The 19,417-nt window shown below is 37.2% G+C and overlaps 1 protein-coding gene across 2 annotated transcripts in view; it reads left to right on the top strand.

The window, feature by feature from the left end:
* LOC137217809 (gamma-taxilin-like) overlaps nt 1–12,851 on the top strand; it is a 57,689-nt gene extending 44,838 nt beyond the window's left edge. Inside the window, exons 5-10 of one of the 2 annotated variants that reach the window (XM_067724770.1) lie at nt 989–1,183; nt 3,561–3,680; nt 5,447–5,521; nt 7,505–7,597; nt 9,567–9,662; nt 10,614–12,851. In XM_067724770.1, the coding sequence (XP_067580871.1) occupies nt 989–1,183; nt 3,561–3,680; nt 5,447–5,521; nt 7,505–7,597; nt 9,567–9,662; nt 10,614–10,934 (900 nt within the window). In that variant the 3' untranslated portion in view covers nt 10,935–12,851. The remainder of the gene's footprint in view (nt 1–988; nt 1,184–3,560; nt 3,681–5,446; nt 5,522–7,504; nt 7,598–9,566; nt 9,663–10,613) is intronic. The other variant, XM_067724771.1, reaches the window with a different exon arrangement.
* Nucleotides 12,852–19,417: the final 6,566 nt, after the last annotated feature.

Genomic DNA, 19,417 nt, shown 5'->3' with positions numbered 1-19,417 from the left:
TCAGAATGAGTTTAAAGGAAAAGCATGTGGCAGAGCTCTCCTATGGATGCTAATTGGGTAGTTTGCTTTCTACTCAGTGCATTTTCAACTATTTAGTTGCTGAATACTTCAGAATACTAGTCATACCTGAGCTGATATAAAGGAATTAGTAAAGGAAGTGAAGGAAGAGGGAACAGGTGTCAAAATTTGTATCAGTAGGGGAAGAAGGACAAAGAGTAGACTCTAGAAAGAATCTACCTCCTATAATGGGAACATGTCTGCCTTTAGCAATAAAGAGGTACAGTTGGAGTATGATTTTGATTGAGCATGGTTGATGTCTGATTACCCCTATCTCTGAAAGTCTCAAGGACCTAGAATATAGGACAACTCAAGAAATAATCATCTAGTGTGTGGGTATTTTTTTTCCCTTTGCTTTTGAAACCTTGGATTTAGATATAGTAAAAGTAGATCTTTTTTCTTAAAACAGGTCAAAATTTTGACTGAACTAATAATTGTTTAGGTAAAGGTCTTTTGGCATTTGAAAGAGTTGAAAGTAAGCTTTTTAAAATAAAGATTCCATTTGTCCCTTGCCCTTTAGGGAATGTGACTCAGAAAGTAAGGTGCTAAATGGGATATATATCACTTGAGGCTGATCTAAGAAGATGCTCTGCTTAACCAGTGAGGAGGATATTTGGCAAAATAATGTGGAAGAAGCACACTGTGTGGACAGGCTCCTCACTTGTACTGTAGTATAGTGATTATGTAGATGGTCAGATAACACTTTATTTATAGCAGGGCAGTTTGTGTTTCTATGATTACTCTGTCTAGTTTGGAAAATCTGCTTGATTTTCAGTGAGAGCTTTCTGGCTGTAGACCAGAAGGGAGAAGATTTTAGTTCAGAAGTAATACTTTGGGCAGCATTATATGAACCCACATAGCGGCAACATCTTTTTTTTCAGCATTTGCGCTATAGTTTCACAGTATTAACAAAAAGATTTTGGTTAATTAGGAAGAAAATATGCAGCAGGCAAGAGAAGAAGAAGAAAGACGTAAAGAAGCAACTGCACATTTCCAGTTTACTTTGAATGAAATCCAGGCACAACTAGAACAACATGATGTACACAACGCCAAACTCCACCAGGAAAATATTGAACTGGGAGAGAAACTGAAGAAGCTCATTGAACAGTATGCACTGAGGGAGGAGGTAAAGATGTTTTCTGTGTTTAGACATCTTGTTATTTCCAAAAACTTTGTGCCACTTCTTACAAATTTTATTGTCACCGGACAGTTTTAGAACTTATGCATATTTATAGTGGAAGTCAGTGATTTCTTAGGAGAAGGTTAGGCACTATGTGAACTGAATTGGGATCATCACTTGATGTCCCAGGAGTCAGTGGATTTGGATATGTAAGGTAATTTCTAGGAGACATGTTAAGTAGTACTTGTTTCCCATGTAGTACTGGAAGAATATGATTTTAGCACAGAGACAGTTTTTCCCATATCTGACCTAACAATAAATAAATATTTGGCACCCAAACACTGAATATCTCAGACTTCTGTAATAATCTGTACAGTACAGTACCATTGCTTTCCCCCTACTATATTGTATTTGGGAGAAGAAAATAACCCATTACCTAGTCCTGTTGGTATACTTAATGAAGTAAAAAGTTAATAGGAATGATCTGTGGCTGCAGAACCTGGTCATTGCAATTACTTTACAAACTAGTCTGGAAGTTGGGTGGTGTCTAGATTAAAAGCAAATTGGTGATAACCTGCTCATCGAAGTTTTGTTACTTTCACAGGTCAAATGTGCAGGATGAGAGGCTTTGGGTTTTCCAAAGGGTGCATACCCTGTCTTTAATGTGCTTTAAGCTAGTAAAATATTATTCTTTTATGTATTTTGATCCTTATGCAAACAGGTAAAAATTGCTAACTAAAAAACATTATCTCCAGTTAAAATGGAAAACTTCATATGTATTTTACAACAACAACAGAAAAAGATTGTGGCATTTGTGCAGTTTCAAATTTCAGATTATTTCAATTTATAATTTTATATAGTGTTTGAAAACATTTTTAAGATTTTGAGCATTTTCCAAACCATTCTTCTATCTTTTAACAGTTTTCTAACTTCCATAATTTGAAAATTAAAAAGAATTCATCAGTTAGTTTCAGCAGTTATTCACTTTTGTGCCTAGTAACATTTTTTATCTACTTTCAAGCAAATCCAAGATGATATATTATTTCACTCCACTGTTTAAATGCATATCTTGAAATGGCAAGACTTTTTTGAAGCAGAATACAATACCATTTTCATACCTAAAAATTTCACAATAACTAATCAAATACTTTATCACTGTTTACATTTCTCCATCTCCCACTTTATAAGATTGTTTGAATCAGGTCCAAATAAGGCTTAAACAATTGATTGGTTGTTACGTCGCAAGTCTTTGTGATATATAGGTTTCCCTCTCTTTTTTTCTCCTTGGATTCTGCTTATTGAAGAGACAATTTTTAAGCCTATGCAGTGAATTTTCTTTTTTCTTGTATTTATTTTTATAGAGTCAGCACTTTCTTAAAGGAGTCTTTTATGTTTTGTTGTTTTCAAGAATGACAGTCTACCTGGCTATTAATGTAGTGAATTTGGAAAATGTATGTCCAAGTCATATTACTTCTAAATCTTTTTTGAGATATGACAGAATTTTGTCTTCCTTTGGGTAAGAATATAATTTAATAATCAAACTGTCTGCAATTCAAGACAGATCTGGTACAGTCCTCAAAAGCTAATTAGGTTATGTCTTATCAATTAGCCTTTCTTTCTCTTACATGGGTTATTTAACTAAGAGAGTTACTATTTCTCTGAGATGGATGTTCTGATTACTTTATTGTACATGAGTGCCACTTAACAGTTTAGTTTGGAAATATGACATCTTCTCTTACCAAGTGTTTACTAATGTGTCAGGCACCAAGCCCCTTAGTTTAACCATTGCATTGATTTGTACAATAACTCCGCAAGGTAGATGTGTTTATCAGCCTTTTTAGTTAAGAAAACTGAGATTCATGGGGAGATGGGGAGAATTTGTCCAAGATCCTCCACTAAGCCAGGATATGACTCCAGGCTAGTCCTACCATTATGCCATGGTACTACATACTACTACCTACAGTATGAAATTCTGGAAAATTTAATGAGGAGAAAAAAATGTCCGGGAGTCCTGTGTATGTTGAATGGGTTTAATAGTTTGATCTCCTTTTCAGTCTTTTTCTTGATAGTTTGAGCCTAATATTCAATATAGAGCAGAAATAGGATATACAAAACTGTTGATGGTAATAGCCCACCTCCAACAAGGAACAAGTATGGGGAAGTAGTCAGAGGGGATATTTCTTGTAGGTGTAGGGTGGTTTGCAAGGTAATATAAATAGATTCTTCTTCAAGCATATGCACAGAAAGACCCAGTGTTGTTAGCTATCATAGTATTGGTAGAAACAACAGGGAGACAAGATACTGTAACTTGTGTTATATACTTCCCTCACCAGTGTGTACCCTTTTTCATTAAGTGATGGAAGAAATTTTATTTTCCTTCTAGCATATTGATAAAGTGTTCAAACACAAGGAACTGCAACAACAACTTGTGGATGCCAAGCTTCAGCAAACAACACAGCTCATAAAGGAAGCTGATGACAAACATCAAAGAGAAAGAGAGATGGTAAGTTAATTATAGTGTCAAAATTGTTACCAAAGCCACTTAAATCTCTTAAACTCATTCAACATTATTTTACGTAGATCTTGGGTCATGTGATTTGTTTTTTTACTGTCTAGATTGAGAAATGTAAGAATACATTTGGTTTTGTATTTCTGATGAAATTTTCATATAAAATATATACTGGAACTATCATACCAAGTTTAATGGAAAGACCTGCACATGTTTGATTTTCTGTATGTAGAATGTTGTCTTGATTTTTAGATAGTGAGTCACCAGGTTCAAGATTTATGCCAGTTATTGGCAAATTAGGCCTTGAGAGTGAGGGGCAATTAAATTTCACACCAAGTTTTTTCACACCAAAAATGGGTCTCCTACACTCTCTGTTACATTTTTTCTAAAAGTTTAAGGCAGGTAAACTGCTTGTTTAATTACTCTGGTATAACTTTCTGATGAAATTTAACAGAATTCTCTATTTCCTAATCATACGGTATTGTTCCTTGAGTCTGCTCAGATTATTTTGCTTGTCAATTGTGAACATAGTGAAATCTCATATTTATCATACATAAATTAAATCATCTGTGCTTAACTTAAATTAATAAAGTGAGAAATGATTCTAGTAATGTGGACTATTCCATCCAGCATTTCATTCAAGTAGCCTAGGCACTGAGGTAAACATGGTATGGCATACATATACCATGAGTAGTATTCCTGTGTGTCCCTCATGATGTAAACAACTCACCCTTAGTGTGAGTCTAGGATTTAGAGACATACATTTTTTACAGCATGGACCTTCAGTACAAAGCCATAGACAGTGAAGATACAGTTGCTGTTTTCAATGTGGACTATGAACTGCTTGCACACATGAGTGTACGTGAATGTGTCTGTGTGTGTACATATATAACACATGTACATACATACACGTATTACATAAGTATACTTTCTGGTTGCTTTGAGGATATTTTAAGCCTTATTTACACTGTATGTAACATTATTTCAGAAGTTCAAGGATTGAATTTCACAGCTGCCTACCAAGAAAATTTACTGTACCATTTTCTTAAAAACCCGGGTGTATTAACTAGATACTCATCTGCCCCACTTTTAAAAAGGTAATTAGAGACCCAGTTTGTCTTCATTGCTTTGCTACACATACTTTCTACCTGCCTCATCTTGCCTCTCATGACGTCAATGAGCTTTCTCGACCACCCAGATAAGGTCAAGATTCATCACCCTGTTTTCTGCTTTGAAGTGTAGACATCTGATTATTTTCACCTATAACAGAACAATTTAACTCTGAGGTTTTTTTTTTTTTTTTGCGTTACACGGTCCTCCCACTGCTGTGGCCTGTCCCGCTGCGGAGCACAGCCTCCGGACGCGCAGGCTCAGCGGCCATGGCTCACGGGCCCAGACACTCCGTGGCATGTGGGATCTTCCCGGACCGGGGCACGAACCTGTGTCCCCTGCATCGGCAGGCAGACTCTCAACCACTAAGCCACCAGGGAAGCCCAACCCTGAGTTTTATAAACCTTACTATGCCTCTCAGGTACTTTTTATCTGTAAGTGTTTTAAAGATTATTTCTATATTCCTAAGTATTAACAAGGGTTTAACAGATCAAAGATAGGGATAATTGGCAATTGATGTAATAGGATGTTTCACTGACCCATGATTCTTGTTAAAATAATGAAGGAGAGGCTTAGTGTTCGGCCATCTGACACTTTAGTCAAATGTGTAATTACTACTAGTGTTTTGCCAGAATGTTTCTGTTTTCTAGCTATTAAAAGAAGCAACAGAATCGAGGCACAAGTTTGAAGAAATGAAACAGCAAGAAGTACAGTTAAAACAACAGGTAACTTGACAGTAGAGGTTAGCAGAGTTTGTGAGTCTCCTGGTTCCCAGCCAGAGCCAGAGCTGAACTGAATAATAGGTCTTTTGGCCTCCTGAAATTTTCCTCTTCACTTCGGGTGACTTACTTATCATGTTTTGACTAGGAATTTTCTCTGGAAGTCCTGTATCCCAAGAAACCCCTCAGTTCCAGGCAAATTGGTATGTCTGGTCAGACTGTTTTCAGTGTTCCCATTCTATCAATACTATCCCGGATAGTTTCTCCAGTATCTTTTGAGTTTCTCCTATGAGGAAAATAAAACAGTAGAAAGTACATATTTTGTTGTATGTGTAGTGTTAGGTCCACTTCCAGGTAAGGTTGCATGTTTGTTCTTTTTAAAAGAATTGGAGTTCTCCCTGGTTTTCAGTTCAGCCTTCTTGTGTTGTCCTTTCCAGTTTCTAATTTGGTTGCCTTGTGTAGAATAACGGGAGCAGATGCTGCATCCTTGCTTTAAAGGAAAGATATTGGAAGGATTACGCTTCTCATCTTGTAAAGTTTTACCAGTTTATTTACCTTCTTTATTATCCCTGTATACTCAGTGATTCATATAAATGGAGAAGAGAATTGATGTGGAGAGTGTATAAAAAAGTCTGTATTTGCTTTGGGAGATGGTCTTTAATGTGGGAGTCATTGATAATTTCTCCAGGATGAGACACCAAGAGGACCTATTTACCAAGCTCACATGCCAGCTCTGATTCTGTTGTAATGTTATCAGTGCAATTTCTGTTGTTAGGGACGTGTCACTTTTTGACATTTCCTATCTAATCATTAGTTTTCTTTACTGCCACCTGCTCCCTAAATGTGGCTGTCCTTTCCAAGTATTAGTCTCATTGTATGTTCTTACTATGTTAGTTTCCAGCTTTCATTGATGATTTCATAGTCTTACTGGTGTGTCTTGACCACTGTTTAGTAATGTAGGCACATAAGTTCAAGTGTATGGTAGTTACCACTTACTAACTACACAGTATTGGCCAGCACTGAACTCTCAGGTGGAACAGGATACTTGGATGTTCCATTTTCAGTAAAAATGGACCATGCTAAAACTGCCATAACTTCTAATCTCCCTTAAGTGTCATTGCATCGTATCCTACTCCCTCCCTATCCTATTCACATGGATCTATTTAATATTCCTAATATAGCACTAATGAAAGTGGAAAAGCCACTTTTTTTGTCCTCCATCTTTTATTCTTTTCTACTTCTCTGGCAAACCACTTTATTTTCTGAACCTCTGTTTCCTCGTCTTGAAGATAATACAGTTATATTACAGTAGCACTCCCCTCCCCAACTGAACTCATTTTCTGTGGAAGAGGAAAAGGTGACTCTGCATTCTGTATTCTCTTTAGTCTTGTCAGTTAGCATTATTTTCCCAGCTAGAATAAAAATTCCTTGAGGATAGGGGTTAAAATAAAAATTGTTGTTTCTGCCTCTTTTCGAAGATCTTTTTCTCAACTGTACTCCCACTAAATTCTTTCTCCTTCAGCCAAACTATTCTTTGACTTCTGTTGTATTTTCCTGCTTAGGTACGGAAAGACATAGCCTTGATATCAAGCTAATAATTATGCAGGTTGTACTCTGAAAGATTGATCTTTTCTAAGAACAGTTTTACAAATGTAAGGAGAAGGGTAGTGCATAAAGCATTATAATTATATGAAATGTGTAGTTATACCACTGTAGTTTATATTGGTGAAATGGAGCTATAGTAAATGTACATATTAAACATGTACAGTTACATTAGACCAACAAAATTTCGTAAGTCTCAGTGCATTTCAGTGAGTTATAAGAATTTTAGCCATTTATGTCTGCTCAAAGATTTATTATGCATTTGCCCTCATTTTTTATCACTTATAACAAGTAACTAATGTTTCGCCACACTGTGTTATTTTGATAGTCTTTGGGATTTTATGTCACTTATCTGGAACTCAGAATATTTGATACTTTTTTCTGTAGCTTTCTGTTTATATGGATAAGTTTGAAGAATTCCAGACTACCATGGCAAAAAGCAATGAACTGTTTACAACCTTCAGGCAGGAAATGGAAAAGGTATTTACATATTTTTAGTAGAATATCACTACTAAATTTATAAGAGGTTATTTTAAGCATAATTACTATTTGGATGGAGTCTGATCCTGATCTTAACTTTATCTTTTCTTATCCTCTGCTGGCTTATTTAGAAATTTTGCCCTGAAATTACCCCAAGTTGCTAATGATCTTAATACTCTTAAAATTAAATTTTTGTACTAAAGGCGAATTGTTGTTAGGAGTAGATTTTTAAAAGAGTCACTTCAGATGATCACTCCCAGTTCTTTCATAAAACATTGGTAGATTATTAGCCTAAAATGTTTTTAGTCTTTTAAATTTGATCTCTATACATATAATATAGAGAGACATCTTTATAAAATTTATAAAGTAGTTAAAGTTTGGTGTACAAAAATGTTTTGGGTCATTCTAGTTCAGAATATGGGCTAAAGGACAATTTTAAAGTGTATAGTTACCTGCCTCTTTCTCAAAATAAGCAGGGAGTACCTTGGTTTGGAGCATGGATGCTGGAACTGAGATCTCTTGTTTGCGTTGTGTGAATTCCTTGGGGCAAGCTGTTTAGCTTGGCATTTCCCCTTAAAATTGGGATTTTTTTATAAAAGGTGGTCAATGGAGGATAAGTAACAGTAGGGCCTGGAATTTTGTAAGCGTTCAATAGGTATTAGTCATGATTATTATTAAATCTTAACAAACATAGTGGTTTAGAGCACATGCCTGGCAGTCACATTTCTTGGATCAATAATTGTTGTCATTTATTGTAGACCATGGGCCAGTTGTTTAACCTTTCTATTCCTTTTTGTTCCTTTATTCTTAAAAATGAAAGTAATAAATGTATCTGCTGTATTTCAAACAGTGCTTGGCGATGTTAAGTGCTCTGTTTACCACCTTCAGGTATTTTTACACCCAGTAATGTGGAGAATTCAGTGACAGTCCTCTCAGTTGAGGCTTTGGTCGAGGGACACAGTGGAAGTGTCAGCTGGACTCCAACACATGTATGCTTTTGATGAAGGACAGTTTAAGACGGGGACTCCCAAATTTGTTATCCTGCTGGAGAATCCTTTGGACTGGAACACATTCCTCTCTGCTAGTGGCTGTAGAGGTTACTACAGATCAGCACTCAAGCCACATAGTCTTTGTCTCACTGCATGGTGGTATTTTGTGGGTAATTAAAATACCGTGGCACACGGCATTGGCTCTGTCTTATCCTTGTTTCCCTCAACAGTGCCTGACTCAATATCTCTACCTAGAAAAGACCTAATGTGCAGACCAACAATAAAGTATTATTAGAAACAAGGGTGATAGACCAGCATACCTGAATCTTATTCTGAATTTCCGAAAACTGAGATCTTGTAGCATGGGACGTCATTTTTTGAATCATTTTATCTTTAACAAAGTCTGAAATAAAACTGTCTTGTGAGTTGTGAGGATGATTAAAGCTAAGGATTTAATAATTAAAGTATTTTTCGTGATCACTTGTTATCCTGCCTCTAGTTCTGATACTAATATGTCTTATGATTCTTAAATCTGTTGGGGGCTGTGAATCTCTGTCCTTCCAAGAATCTGATGAGTTACTCGAGAACATGGACACTTTTTTCATACAACTTGGGGAGAAGGAGTTCTCATCTCTTGTTACCTCCAGCTGGAATGAATTGCACTCCAACCCTAATTGAGAGTTCAGAATGTGGTATCTGAAGTTTCCATGTGCTGCTGCTTCCTGTGAAACTGAGGAGATCAAATATGTTTTTCTCATAATATGCAGGTCTCAACTTTGGTTCCTACTGCTCTACCATAGGGACTTCTGTTAGCTCTGCATGTAACAGACCATCACAGCCACTTTTATAAAGATATAAATAGCTATCAGCCATGTGAGACAAGTACAGTGAGTGTTGAGGGATTAGAAGAACATTATAAAATGTTTTTGTGGTGGGTCAGGCAGTTTAGAATTTAAATTTGCAATTTTGTTGGTTCACAGATGACAAAGAAAATTAAAAAACTGGAAAAAGAAATGATAATATGGCGTACCAAATGGGAAAATAATAATAAAGCACTTCTGCAAATGGCTGAAGAGGTGAGAAGATTTTACATGACTGAATAGAAAATGCTCATTTATTTCAGTATTAATGCAGGCTAGAACTTATGAAGGTTTGCTAGGTAACTGTAGGTTTGATTATATGTTCTCTTTAATACGGTGATTTAGATTGTTGTGAGAGAGGCGTTTAAACTTTTTTTCTTAATCAGTTAGCTCATGTTTGTGGTGTAGACAGCTATAAAGTATCTGGGTTTGGCTTTGTTCCATAGCAAACTTGAACTTTTGCAGAATAAACTTGTTAAACCTGGTGTGCTGTTCCCCCATAGTTAATTAGTTAAATATCTGGTGTGGTCCAAGAATTTGCATTTCTTTCATGTATTATGGTAATACTGATGCTCTCGTTGGAAGGCTGCAACCTGAGAGACTCTGCTCTTCAGAAAACACAACTTTCTTTATATTTTTTATGGAGAGAGCACAAAATCAGCTGCTTTTCTACCTTGACTTATTATTTTACAAAAGGCAACACTGTACTGTTTGTCTGGTTTGCTGTAAATAAGGTTGAAATGTATTTCATTTGCAGTTAGTAATTTTCTCACTTTAATATACTTGATAAGAGTAATTTATAATATTTCACAAGAGAAAATATTGGAACTCAAAAGTGGTGGAAGGAAAGAAAACTTGTAGAAATAAGAACTTTCATCTTCTTACTTATAGCATTTTAAATTAAGATCCTGAATTTCCATAATACTTTATTAAGTCTACTTAGTACTTATTAAGTCAAGAAGTGGATTTTGCTTGCTTTCAAGAAATACAAGAGAATTTAATTTTTGCATTGCTCCCGAATAGTTGTAACTATTTAAATATAGTGGTGTTCAAGAAATGATAAAAAGTAGTTTACAGATTGGCTCAGATAACTTAGTTTTGTACATAATAACCTAACTTGTGTTTCCAAATATGAAGGTTCCATAAATTTTGTCTTTTTTTCCCCAGAAAACTGTCCGTGATAAAGAGTACAAGCCCTTTCAAATAAAACTGGAACGATTAGAGAAGCTGTGCAGAGCTCTTCAGATGGAAAGAAATGAGCTCAGTGAGAAGGTGGAAATCCTGAAAGAGCAGGTCTGTGTAAAAGCAGCGGATGTAGATTCAGCAACACCTGTGATACAGCCCTGCACTGCTCTTGATTCTAAGAAAGAGCTGAACACCTCCTCTAAAAGAGCTCCAGGAGGCAACCTGAAGGCTAAGCCCAAAGGAACAAATGAAACAAAATGCAGCTTAAAAGATCCTCTCCACGTGATCTTTTCTGGGCATTGATTCAGTTGACTAAGATGAAGTGTGATCACTGTAATGAGAGATATATTTTGCATATAACTTTTCTATAGTAGTTCCTCTTCCTTTTGTGATGAAAATTTTCTTACTTTTTCTACCATATCTGTATTTTCTTAGCTGTTGTACTACATGGTACAGGAGGCTGCTTAGCAGTTAGGTGTTGTTTTAATGTATACATTTTTCCACAGCTGTATTATACACATCTGCCTTCTTTTTCCTTCATTGGACTGTATGTGTTCATTGCCTTCTCCTTTGAATGTATCGGTTCATCTGCTCATTGCCTTCTCCCTGCCTCTTGCATATATTTATCAGAATTAAATTGACACTTGTCTGATAATGGTTCCTTTTTGTAAAAACTAATACTAATTTAAATTCTAGTTCATTAATGTAAAAGAAAATATAAAGATGATTACTTTTGTCTAGTAGCTCATTTAAATGCCAGGTAGAAATAAAAGTGCAGTATGTGATATGAAAAAACACAGCATATTTGATTCAGATTAGTTTTTGATAATATTTTTATCACTTAAACTGAGATAACTGCAAGTTTTGACTCCTTCAAAGTTGTGGCAGAATATGTAAATGAAGATGTCATTTGTAGAGAAGGCATTATATTCAGGCAAATTGTTGGACAGACAGGTTGAATGTGAATTAAAAATATTTGTATTCCTTTAGTTACAGGTTGGAACAGATGATTGAAGAAAAAAAATAGTATTTAGATCTTTGCATTTAGAAGGGGGAAGTTTTCTGAAGTTTGTTCTTTATTTAACTTTGTTAGTTTGATATCTAACAGCTGAATAATCTTATTTATATGTTCCTGTCACATTTATGATCTAAAATGGATTCAAAATTTAATTATATAATGGGAAAGAGAGCCCCGAATGTGAGATACTTAAAAAGTTCCATCACTGACCTTGATGATCAAGGGTCCATACAGTACATGAAAGCAAAACAAAGTACATGAAAATTGACTAACTACCCTACCAAAATTAACAAAAGCAGATAAAGTTCTTTAACAAATTTTTATAAATATCTCCTTTAGTTACTGAGTTAAATATTGGACTCACTTCTATGAGAGGAAATGAACATGTATGTTAGAAGTAAGAATTTACCTTAAAACTAATGTGATTGATCATATTTCACCAGAATCCTGCTGCATGTAAGATCCTGACATTTAATGTTAAGGTAGTTGTGTGGCACACCACACTTCTTTGTGGCACTTGTTTTCTGTGGAAAGTAAATCTTGGGCTGAAAGCAATGTGGTTGACAACATTTAAGTCTACTGTTTTGGGTGTAGCTAGGTATATTAGATAATTGTGTGAAATAATACAGAGATATACAAAGGTTCTGGGTTATGTTTGGGATGTATTTGGTTTCCCTTAAGAAATCTTCCTCTGGCTAATTGTTATTATATGACCCTTTTTTTCCTCAACCCTTGTTTGAAAACACTTTAGCTGGATGATGAAAAGTTTAAAGGTTGTGAAGAGTTGAATTGTGCTCGTTGCACCATTTTATGGAATCTTCTAGAGTTGTAAAATCTATAGTGGCAGTGGATACCAAGGTACAGAAAAAATGTGGATGTAGAATAAATTACCATTTTATTTTGAGATGTGTAGGAAGACATTCTGTGGTTATGAGACCAATTTTTTTTAGTTACTTTTGAAACTTTTATTACAGTTGGCTATCACCATACATTTCTCAGGTGTTGCAGAATTACCTACCTCTTTCAAACTGTAAATGAAAAACTGAAAAGTGCTAAATACACTGCTTTATTTTTACAGCTTACATTTTTCCTGAAGATAAAAAATTGAGACAATCTTATTTTGCAATTCAAAGACATTTTGTAGATTTTTCATAAATGTGAATTTTATTTCATCTACTCTGTTAAAGGTTCAGTAAATATGTAATGACTAATTTAACTGTCTCTGTGTATTCTTTTAACTTAATGTGACTTCATATGACAATAATCAACTGAAAAGATAATTGTGAATGGCTGATTTCTCAGGCCTTGGAAGCATAGGTAATTACTGTACCATTTAAATAAGTGGGTGGGGTGTGGGGTAAAGGATACCACCCCCTGACTGACTGGCAGAAGTCGTTTTATTCAGCCAGAGTTTGGTTCACACCTTATTTTTTTCTTTTAAAGTAGGTGTTTTAGAAGATAGCTGTAGTGTAACTTTTGCCAAGGCTTTAAAAACTATGAATTTCTTTAGTCTTAGATGACCTTAGTAAGGGATATCTGTATATGGAGTTTCAGTGTCTTTTATTCAATTATGTTTTGATAACCAAAAATTGTGTTTACCTAAGTCTACATAAGCAAAGCAGCAAATTTTTATTTTTTGGTTGAACAACCTAGAAGAAAACTAATATTTGTCTTGAGTGTCCAGATACATCACTAAACAATAGAGGTCAAGAGAAATATTGTGAACAATGGTTGGAAAATGCTGAGAGTCAGCCCCTCTATTGCAACAACTAAATTTACAAAAGTTTACATCAAAGAACATTTTCTAGAAAATGAAAAGCTAATTATAAAATGAGAGAAAGTATTTCTTAATCATATGTTGCATAAGGTTATACTAACCAGAATATACAAAGAACTCTTACAACTCAACAACAAAAAGACAACAGTAAAAATTTTGGGAAAGAAAGTGAATAGATACTTCTCCAAAGAAGGTATGTAATAAGGTAGGAAATGAAACTTTAGTAATCTCTAGGGAAATGCAAATCAGAATCATGAGGTACCTTTTCATACCAGCTAGGCCAAAAATGAAATAGGCAAAATAACAATAAGATGACGTTTTGGAGAGATTAGAACTCTTGTAAATTGCTTAGGGAAATGTAAAATTGTGTAGCTGGTATGGGAATGAGTAGAAATTCCTCAAAATTTAGTCAGGAGGTGAGATGATGTCACCAAGATTGGGACATGGGTCTTTCCTGAGTTTGCTCCCCCACACTGGGAAAATTAACAACCATTCTGAACAAGACAACATAGAATCCTAAAATATGGTGGGGGGGAGGTGAGCCTAAAGCACACCCCTGCATCTGAGACCAAGACAGAGCACATTAAGAGGGTAAGAGGAAACTTCCCCCAGTCAAACGCAGCACCATGTGAAGAGGTTCCTCTGACCCTCTGGTTGGTTACCCCATTGGGAAATAAGAACCCAGGAGGGACAATTAGCATTATCCTCAGCATTGTGGGTTGCTTTGTGGGAACCTGTAATCTGAGCTCACACTGTGGGCAATGTAGAGTTTTTTTGGGCACAACCATTGGGTATCTGACTGTGATGGAGCAGGGACTTGCAAAAACCAGCATGTGAGTTTTGGCAGGCTGAGTTTACGCCTGCAGCATCCAGTCAATCTCAACCACTGATTTTCTCATTCGCAGAACTAAATTGGCACGTTCTTGGCAGGTAACTTGGTGGGGTGCATATCTGCCTGATTAAGATCCACAAACTAGATTTGCCTGCCCTAGATATCAGTTTGTCTTTGCCCAGTCAAGGTGCTGAGTCGAAGCACCACCCACTGGAAAGTGCTTTCAAGTCCCATGACCAGAAGGGTCAATGATAACTGGAAGCTGTGCAGTCCAGGGGTGTTCAAGCTAAGAGGCAGGAGGGCAGAGCTGATTACTCCCAGATTAAAGTCAGTATCAGCCATGGAGGTGTCCCCTGCTACAGACAGGTAGGGGATTAATTCATAGCTAGGGCTGAGTGTAACCCTCAGCCCCTCCCAACCAGTGAGGCTGTTTTGGAAATTGAGATATGCCTGAAGCAGCACCTCCTCTTCCCATCCAGGCAAGGGGGCTGGAACATAGCCACAACTCCTATGGAGAATGCCTTTCAGTTCCATCTCACCAGAAGTCCTGACAAAAAGACCTGAAAGTTAGGGGGCTCAGCAGCACTGTAGTGAGAGTATTGCAGACAAAAACATGGTTTAAAGAACAAAGACAGTGGCCCAGTTTGGCCAGGGAACTAGAATGGGGGTTGGCATGGGATAAGAAAACAAGAGCTGCTGGTTTTAGAACGACTTCTCCCACTGCAGGGAATCTAACCTGTAACCCCATTTTTTGTAGAACACAGCCGTCAGCATGTCCAGACTGGAGACCAAACCAGATCCCATGGGAAGCTGCAAAGCCCATGCAACAGCCTATGTTTAGTGACACTTGAATAGAGAGTATGACCTGACCAGGGAATTTAGTGCACACTAATGGCTGACTTGGATCCCCGGACAATGAGCTGTGCAGGTCCTGGGATACATCTTGCTGCCTGTCATGGCAAAGAAGCTAATTCATAGCCTCATCTACTACTGAAAAGAGTACCCAATCCTGACCATGTAGTAAGCCTGACCAGAGATCCTAGGCAAATGTGTAGTGTACTCTATAGCTTAACCTGCATAGAGAACCAGGAAGTCTAACTGTTCTAAGCCAGGGTCGCATCCCTCCATCCCATTCTCAGAGCTTGAAGAATTGTTCATCTCCCAAATAAATAATAAGAACAGGACCCACCTGCCCAAGGACTTTCCCAGAAATGGTTTTCAGAAAACCAAACCCAGAAAACCAAACTGAGCTGACTGGTGAAAAACTGTCTCTGCCAGAGTAAACCTGTAAAGTCTGGAAGAGGAGTTCCATTACTCAAATGTACAGGTAACAACATAAGAAATAAAGGTTCACAGAAATCAGGTAGATGTGACATCAAATAAAACACTAATAACTGACCCAAAAGAAAAGGAAAACTGTGAACTGTCAGACAAATTCAGGGTAACTCACTTAAGGAAGTTTGGTGAACTACAAGAAAACACATACTGACTGTGAAACAAAATTAGGAAAATGATGACTGAAGATAAAAAGTTCAGTGAGGAAATAGCAAACTTCAAAGAAGGCAAACAGAAAGCTCTGAGTTGAAAAATAAAATAACTGAAGAATTCAGTAGAGATTTACAGAAAAATCAATGACATGGAAGATAGGAGGTCACAGGAGTAAAAAGGAAAAAAAAATTGAAAAGGGACAAAAAGACTGCAGGAATTATGAGCCACAATGAATATATACACTACCAAACGTAAAATAGATAGCTAGTGGGAAGCAGCTGAATAGCAGAGGGAGATCAGCTCAGTGCTTTGTGACCACCTAGAGAGGTGGGATAGAGAGGGTGGGAGGGAGGGAGATGCAAGAGGGAAGAGATATGGGAACATATGTATACGTATAACTGATTCACTTTGTTATAAAGCAGAAACTAACACACCATTGTAAAGCAGTTATACTCCAATAAAGATGTTAAAAAAAGAAGTCCTTACTTATCAGTACATAGACCTAGAATGGCTGAATGAATAAACCATAAGTTCCAATAATACAATATCTAAAATAGACACAGACCAATAGTGAAGAGATGGTAAAAGACATTTCAAGCAAAGGGAACCTGAAACAAAGAGAAGACAAATGAGAAGGAGGGATAGGAGGGGGAGGAAGAGGAAGAGGCAGAACTGTTAGCCATATTTATATCAGATAAAATGGAGTTTAAACTAAAAATGACAGACAAGGAATTTCATTATGATAATGAGCATTAATCCATTAAGAAGATAGAACAATTATAAATATTTATGCAACCAACAGCTGAAAATGTGTGGGACACAAATGTATAAAGCAAACACTAAGAGAGCTAAAAGGAGAAATAATAATACAATAATGTTTGGGGACATTAATATGTACCCTCAATAATGGATTGAAGAGTGTGGCCAAGGTGGCAGAGTAGCAAGACCCTGAGCTCACCTCCTCTCACAAACACTCTATAATCACAACTGTCTGCATAATGACCATCAGAGAAAAAGTCTAGAATCTACCAGAAAAGATTTTCCACAACTAAAGATGTAAAGAAGAAACACAACAAGAGGGGTAGGAGGACCAGATTTTCAATATAATCAAGTCCCGAATCCCCCAGGGCAGACTCTATAATAATTATATTATAGAGGTTCTCCCACATGAGTGAGAGTTCTGAGCCCCACATCAGGCTTCCCAGCCCAGCCTATGGAACATTTGCCTTTGAAACCTAGTGGGGCTTAGCTGCAAAAGTCCCAAAGACTAGAGACTTTACTATTAAAGGATGCACACAAAACCTCATGTGCACAACGACCGAGGGCAAACCCTGTAATTTTATAGGAGCTTGGGCCAGCCCTACCTGCTGATCTTGGAGAGTCTCCTGGAGAGAGAGTGGGAAGCTACAACTCACCCTGGGGACTTAGACACTGGTGGCAGCCATTTTGGGGAACATTCAGCCATGTGAACACTCCTGGTACCTCATATCTTGGATCATTAATGCAAGACCTGGCCCTACCCAAACAGCCTGTTGGCTCCCATCAACAGACAGGCTGCCTAAAGACTGAAGAGCCCACATCCACCTCTAAACATGTCCCTAAAAAGAGTCCAGCCTACCAGCAGGTCAAGAGCCAGATTCATGAACAACTGGACAGGCACCAGCACCTCCCACCTTGAAGCCTGGCAAAACCTCTAGATCAGCCTCAACCACCAGAGAGCAGTCCTGAGAAGCAAAAAACTATGATCCTGCAATGCATGCCAGACCTTACTCTGACCAGCTGGGCCCTGGCTCTGCCCACAAACAGGCCAAAAACAATCATTCTGACATCCTGGGCCCCATACCCAACAGTATCAGAAATCTTCCCTCCCCACGTCCCCCACCATGATCTGAAATGAGCTCTAGGATCCCTGGGCCATACAGCCAGACTCCAGGAACCAGCTCTGCCTGTCAGTAGTCTGGTACTAACCCCAGGATCTGCATTCACCTGTCACTGGGTGGGCAAAAGCCCCAGGGTCCCAGTCAGGACCCTGCTCCACCAACAAATAGACCAGCACTAGCTCCAGGGGCCCCTAGGATTCGGCAACCAGCCACCTCATGACAAGGCCCCACCAAACTGTAGGCAATAGCATCCACATAAGGCAGGACCAGGGGCCAAGCAAGCCTACAAGACCATTGACATGGTCAGCTAACCATGAAAGAAGGACCATGCAGCCCTTTGAGGGGGAACCCCTGGAGCATATACGTCAAGCAATGAGAGGAAAGTAAACTGCTGGCAGGAATAGGATGTCTCCTACAGATTGCCACTTCTGCAAGAAACGTAAATACCCTACAACATACAGAAAAATGCCAATAGAACCTTAGACAAAATGAGACAGCAAATGAATAATTTCCAGATTATTGATCAAGATTAACCCCCCCGAAAAAGAACTAAGTACAGTGGAGTTACGTAATCTACCTGAGCAAGAATTCAGAGTAATGATAGTAAAAATTATCAAAGAACTCGGTAAGAGAATGGATACACAGAGTAAGCAGTTAGAAGGATTTAACAAAGAGGTAGAAAATATAAATAACAACCTGACAGATGAAGAATACAATAACTGAAATGAAAAATACACTAGAAGGAATCAATAGTTGACTAAATGACTCAGAGGGAGGGACCAGTGAGCTGGAAGATAGAATAGTGGAAATCACTGCCACTGAACAGAAAAAAAAAAAGAAAAAATAATAAAAAGAAGTGAGGACAGTGTAAGAGATAACTGAGACAACATCAAGGGCACTAATATTTGCATTATAGGGGTCCCAGAAAGAGAATTGAATGAGAAAGTCCTTGAGAAAATATATGAAGAGCTAATAGCTGAAAATCTCCTAGACCTAGGAAAGCAAACAGTCAACCAAGTCCAGAAAACACAGAGAGTCTCATACAGGATTAACCCAAAAAGGAACACACCAAGACACATAGCAATCAAAATGAAAAAAATAAAGATAAAAAGGGAATATTACAAGCAGTATGGGAAAAGCAGCAAATAATACACCAGGCAACTCCTTTTAGGCTATCAGCTGATTCTTCAGCAGAAACTCTGCAGGCCAGAAGGGACTGTAATGATATATTCAAAGTAATGGAAGGGGAAAAGCTACAAACAAGAATACTCTAAACAGCATGGCTCTCATTCGGATTGGATGGAGAAATAAAAAAATTTTACAGACACTCAAAATCTAAAAGAGTTCACCACCACCAAACGTGATTTACCACAAATTTGAAAATACTTCCTCTAGAAAAAAAAAAAAGAAAGAAAAGAAAAGGAAAAGGAAAAGCCACAGCAGGAAACAAGAAAACTATGGAAGGAAAAACTCCCCAGTAATGGCAAGCATACAGTAAAGGTATGAAATCATGCACACACAGAGCTAGTTAAAAGGTTAAAAAGTTAAAAGACAAAACTTTTAAAATAATCTGTGTCTACAATAAGCAATTAAGTGATACAAAAACAATTAGATGTAAAATATGATATCAAAAACAGTAATCATGGAAGAAAGAGAGTATGAATATAGGGAATTCAAAATGCGTTTGAAATTAAGAATCCAGCAGCTTTAAACAACCATGTATGTATATAGTCTTCTATACAAATACCCATGATAACCACAAACCAGAAAAACCTATAATAGATATACACA

The sequence above is a fragment of the Pseudorca crassidens genome, chromosome Y (assembly GCF_039906515.1).
Source record: "Pseudorca crassidens isolate mPseCra1 chromosome Y, mPseCra1.hap1, whole genome shotgun sequence".
NCBI classification, from domain to species: Eukaryota; Metazoa; Chordata; class Mammalia; order Artiodactyla; family Delphinidae; genus Pseudorca; species Pseudorca crassidens.
Note: the sequence above shows the minus strand (reverse complement) of the source record. Positions and strands in the feature narration are given on the sequence as shown.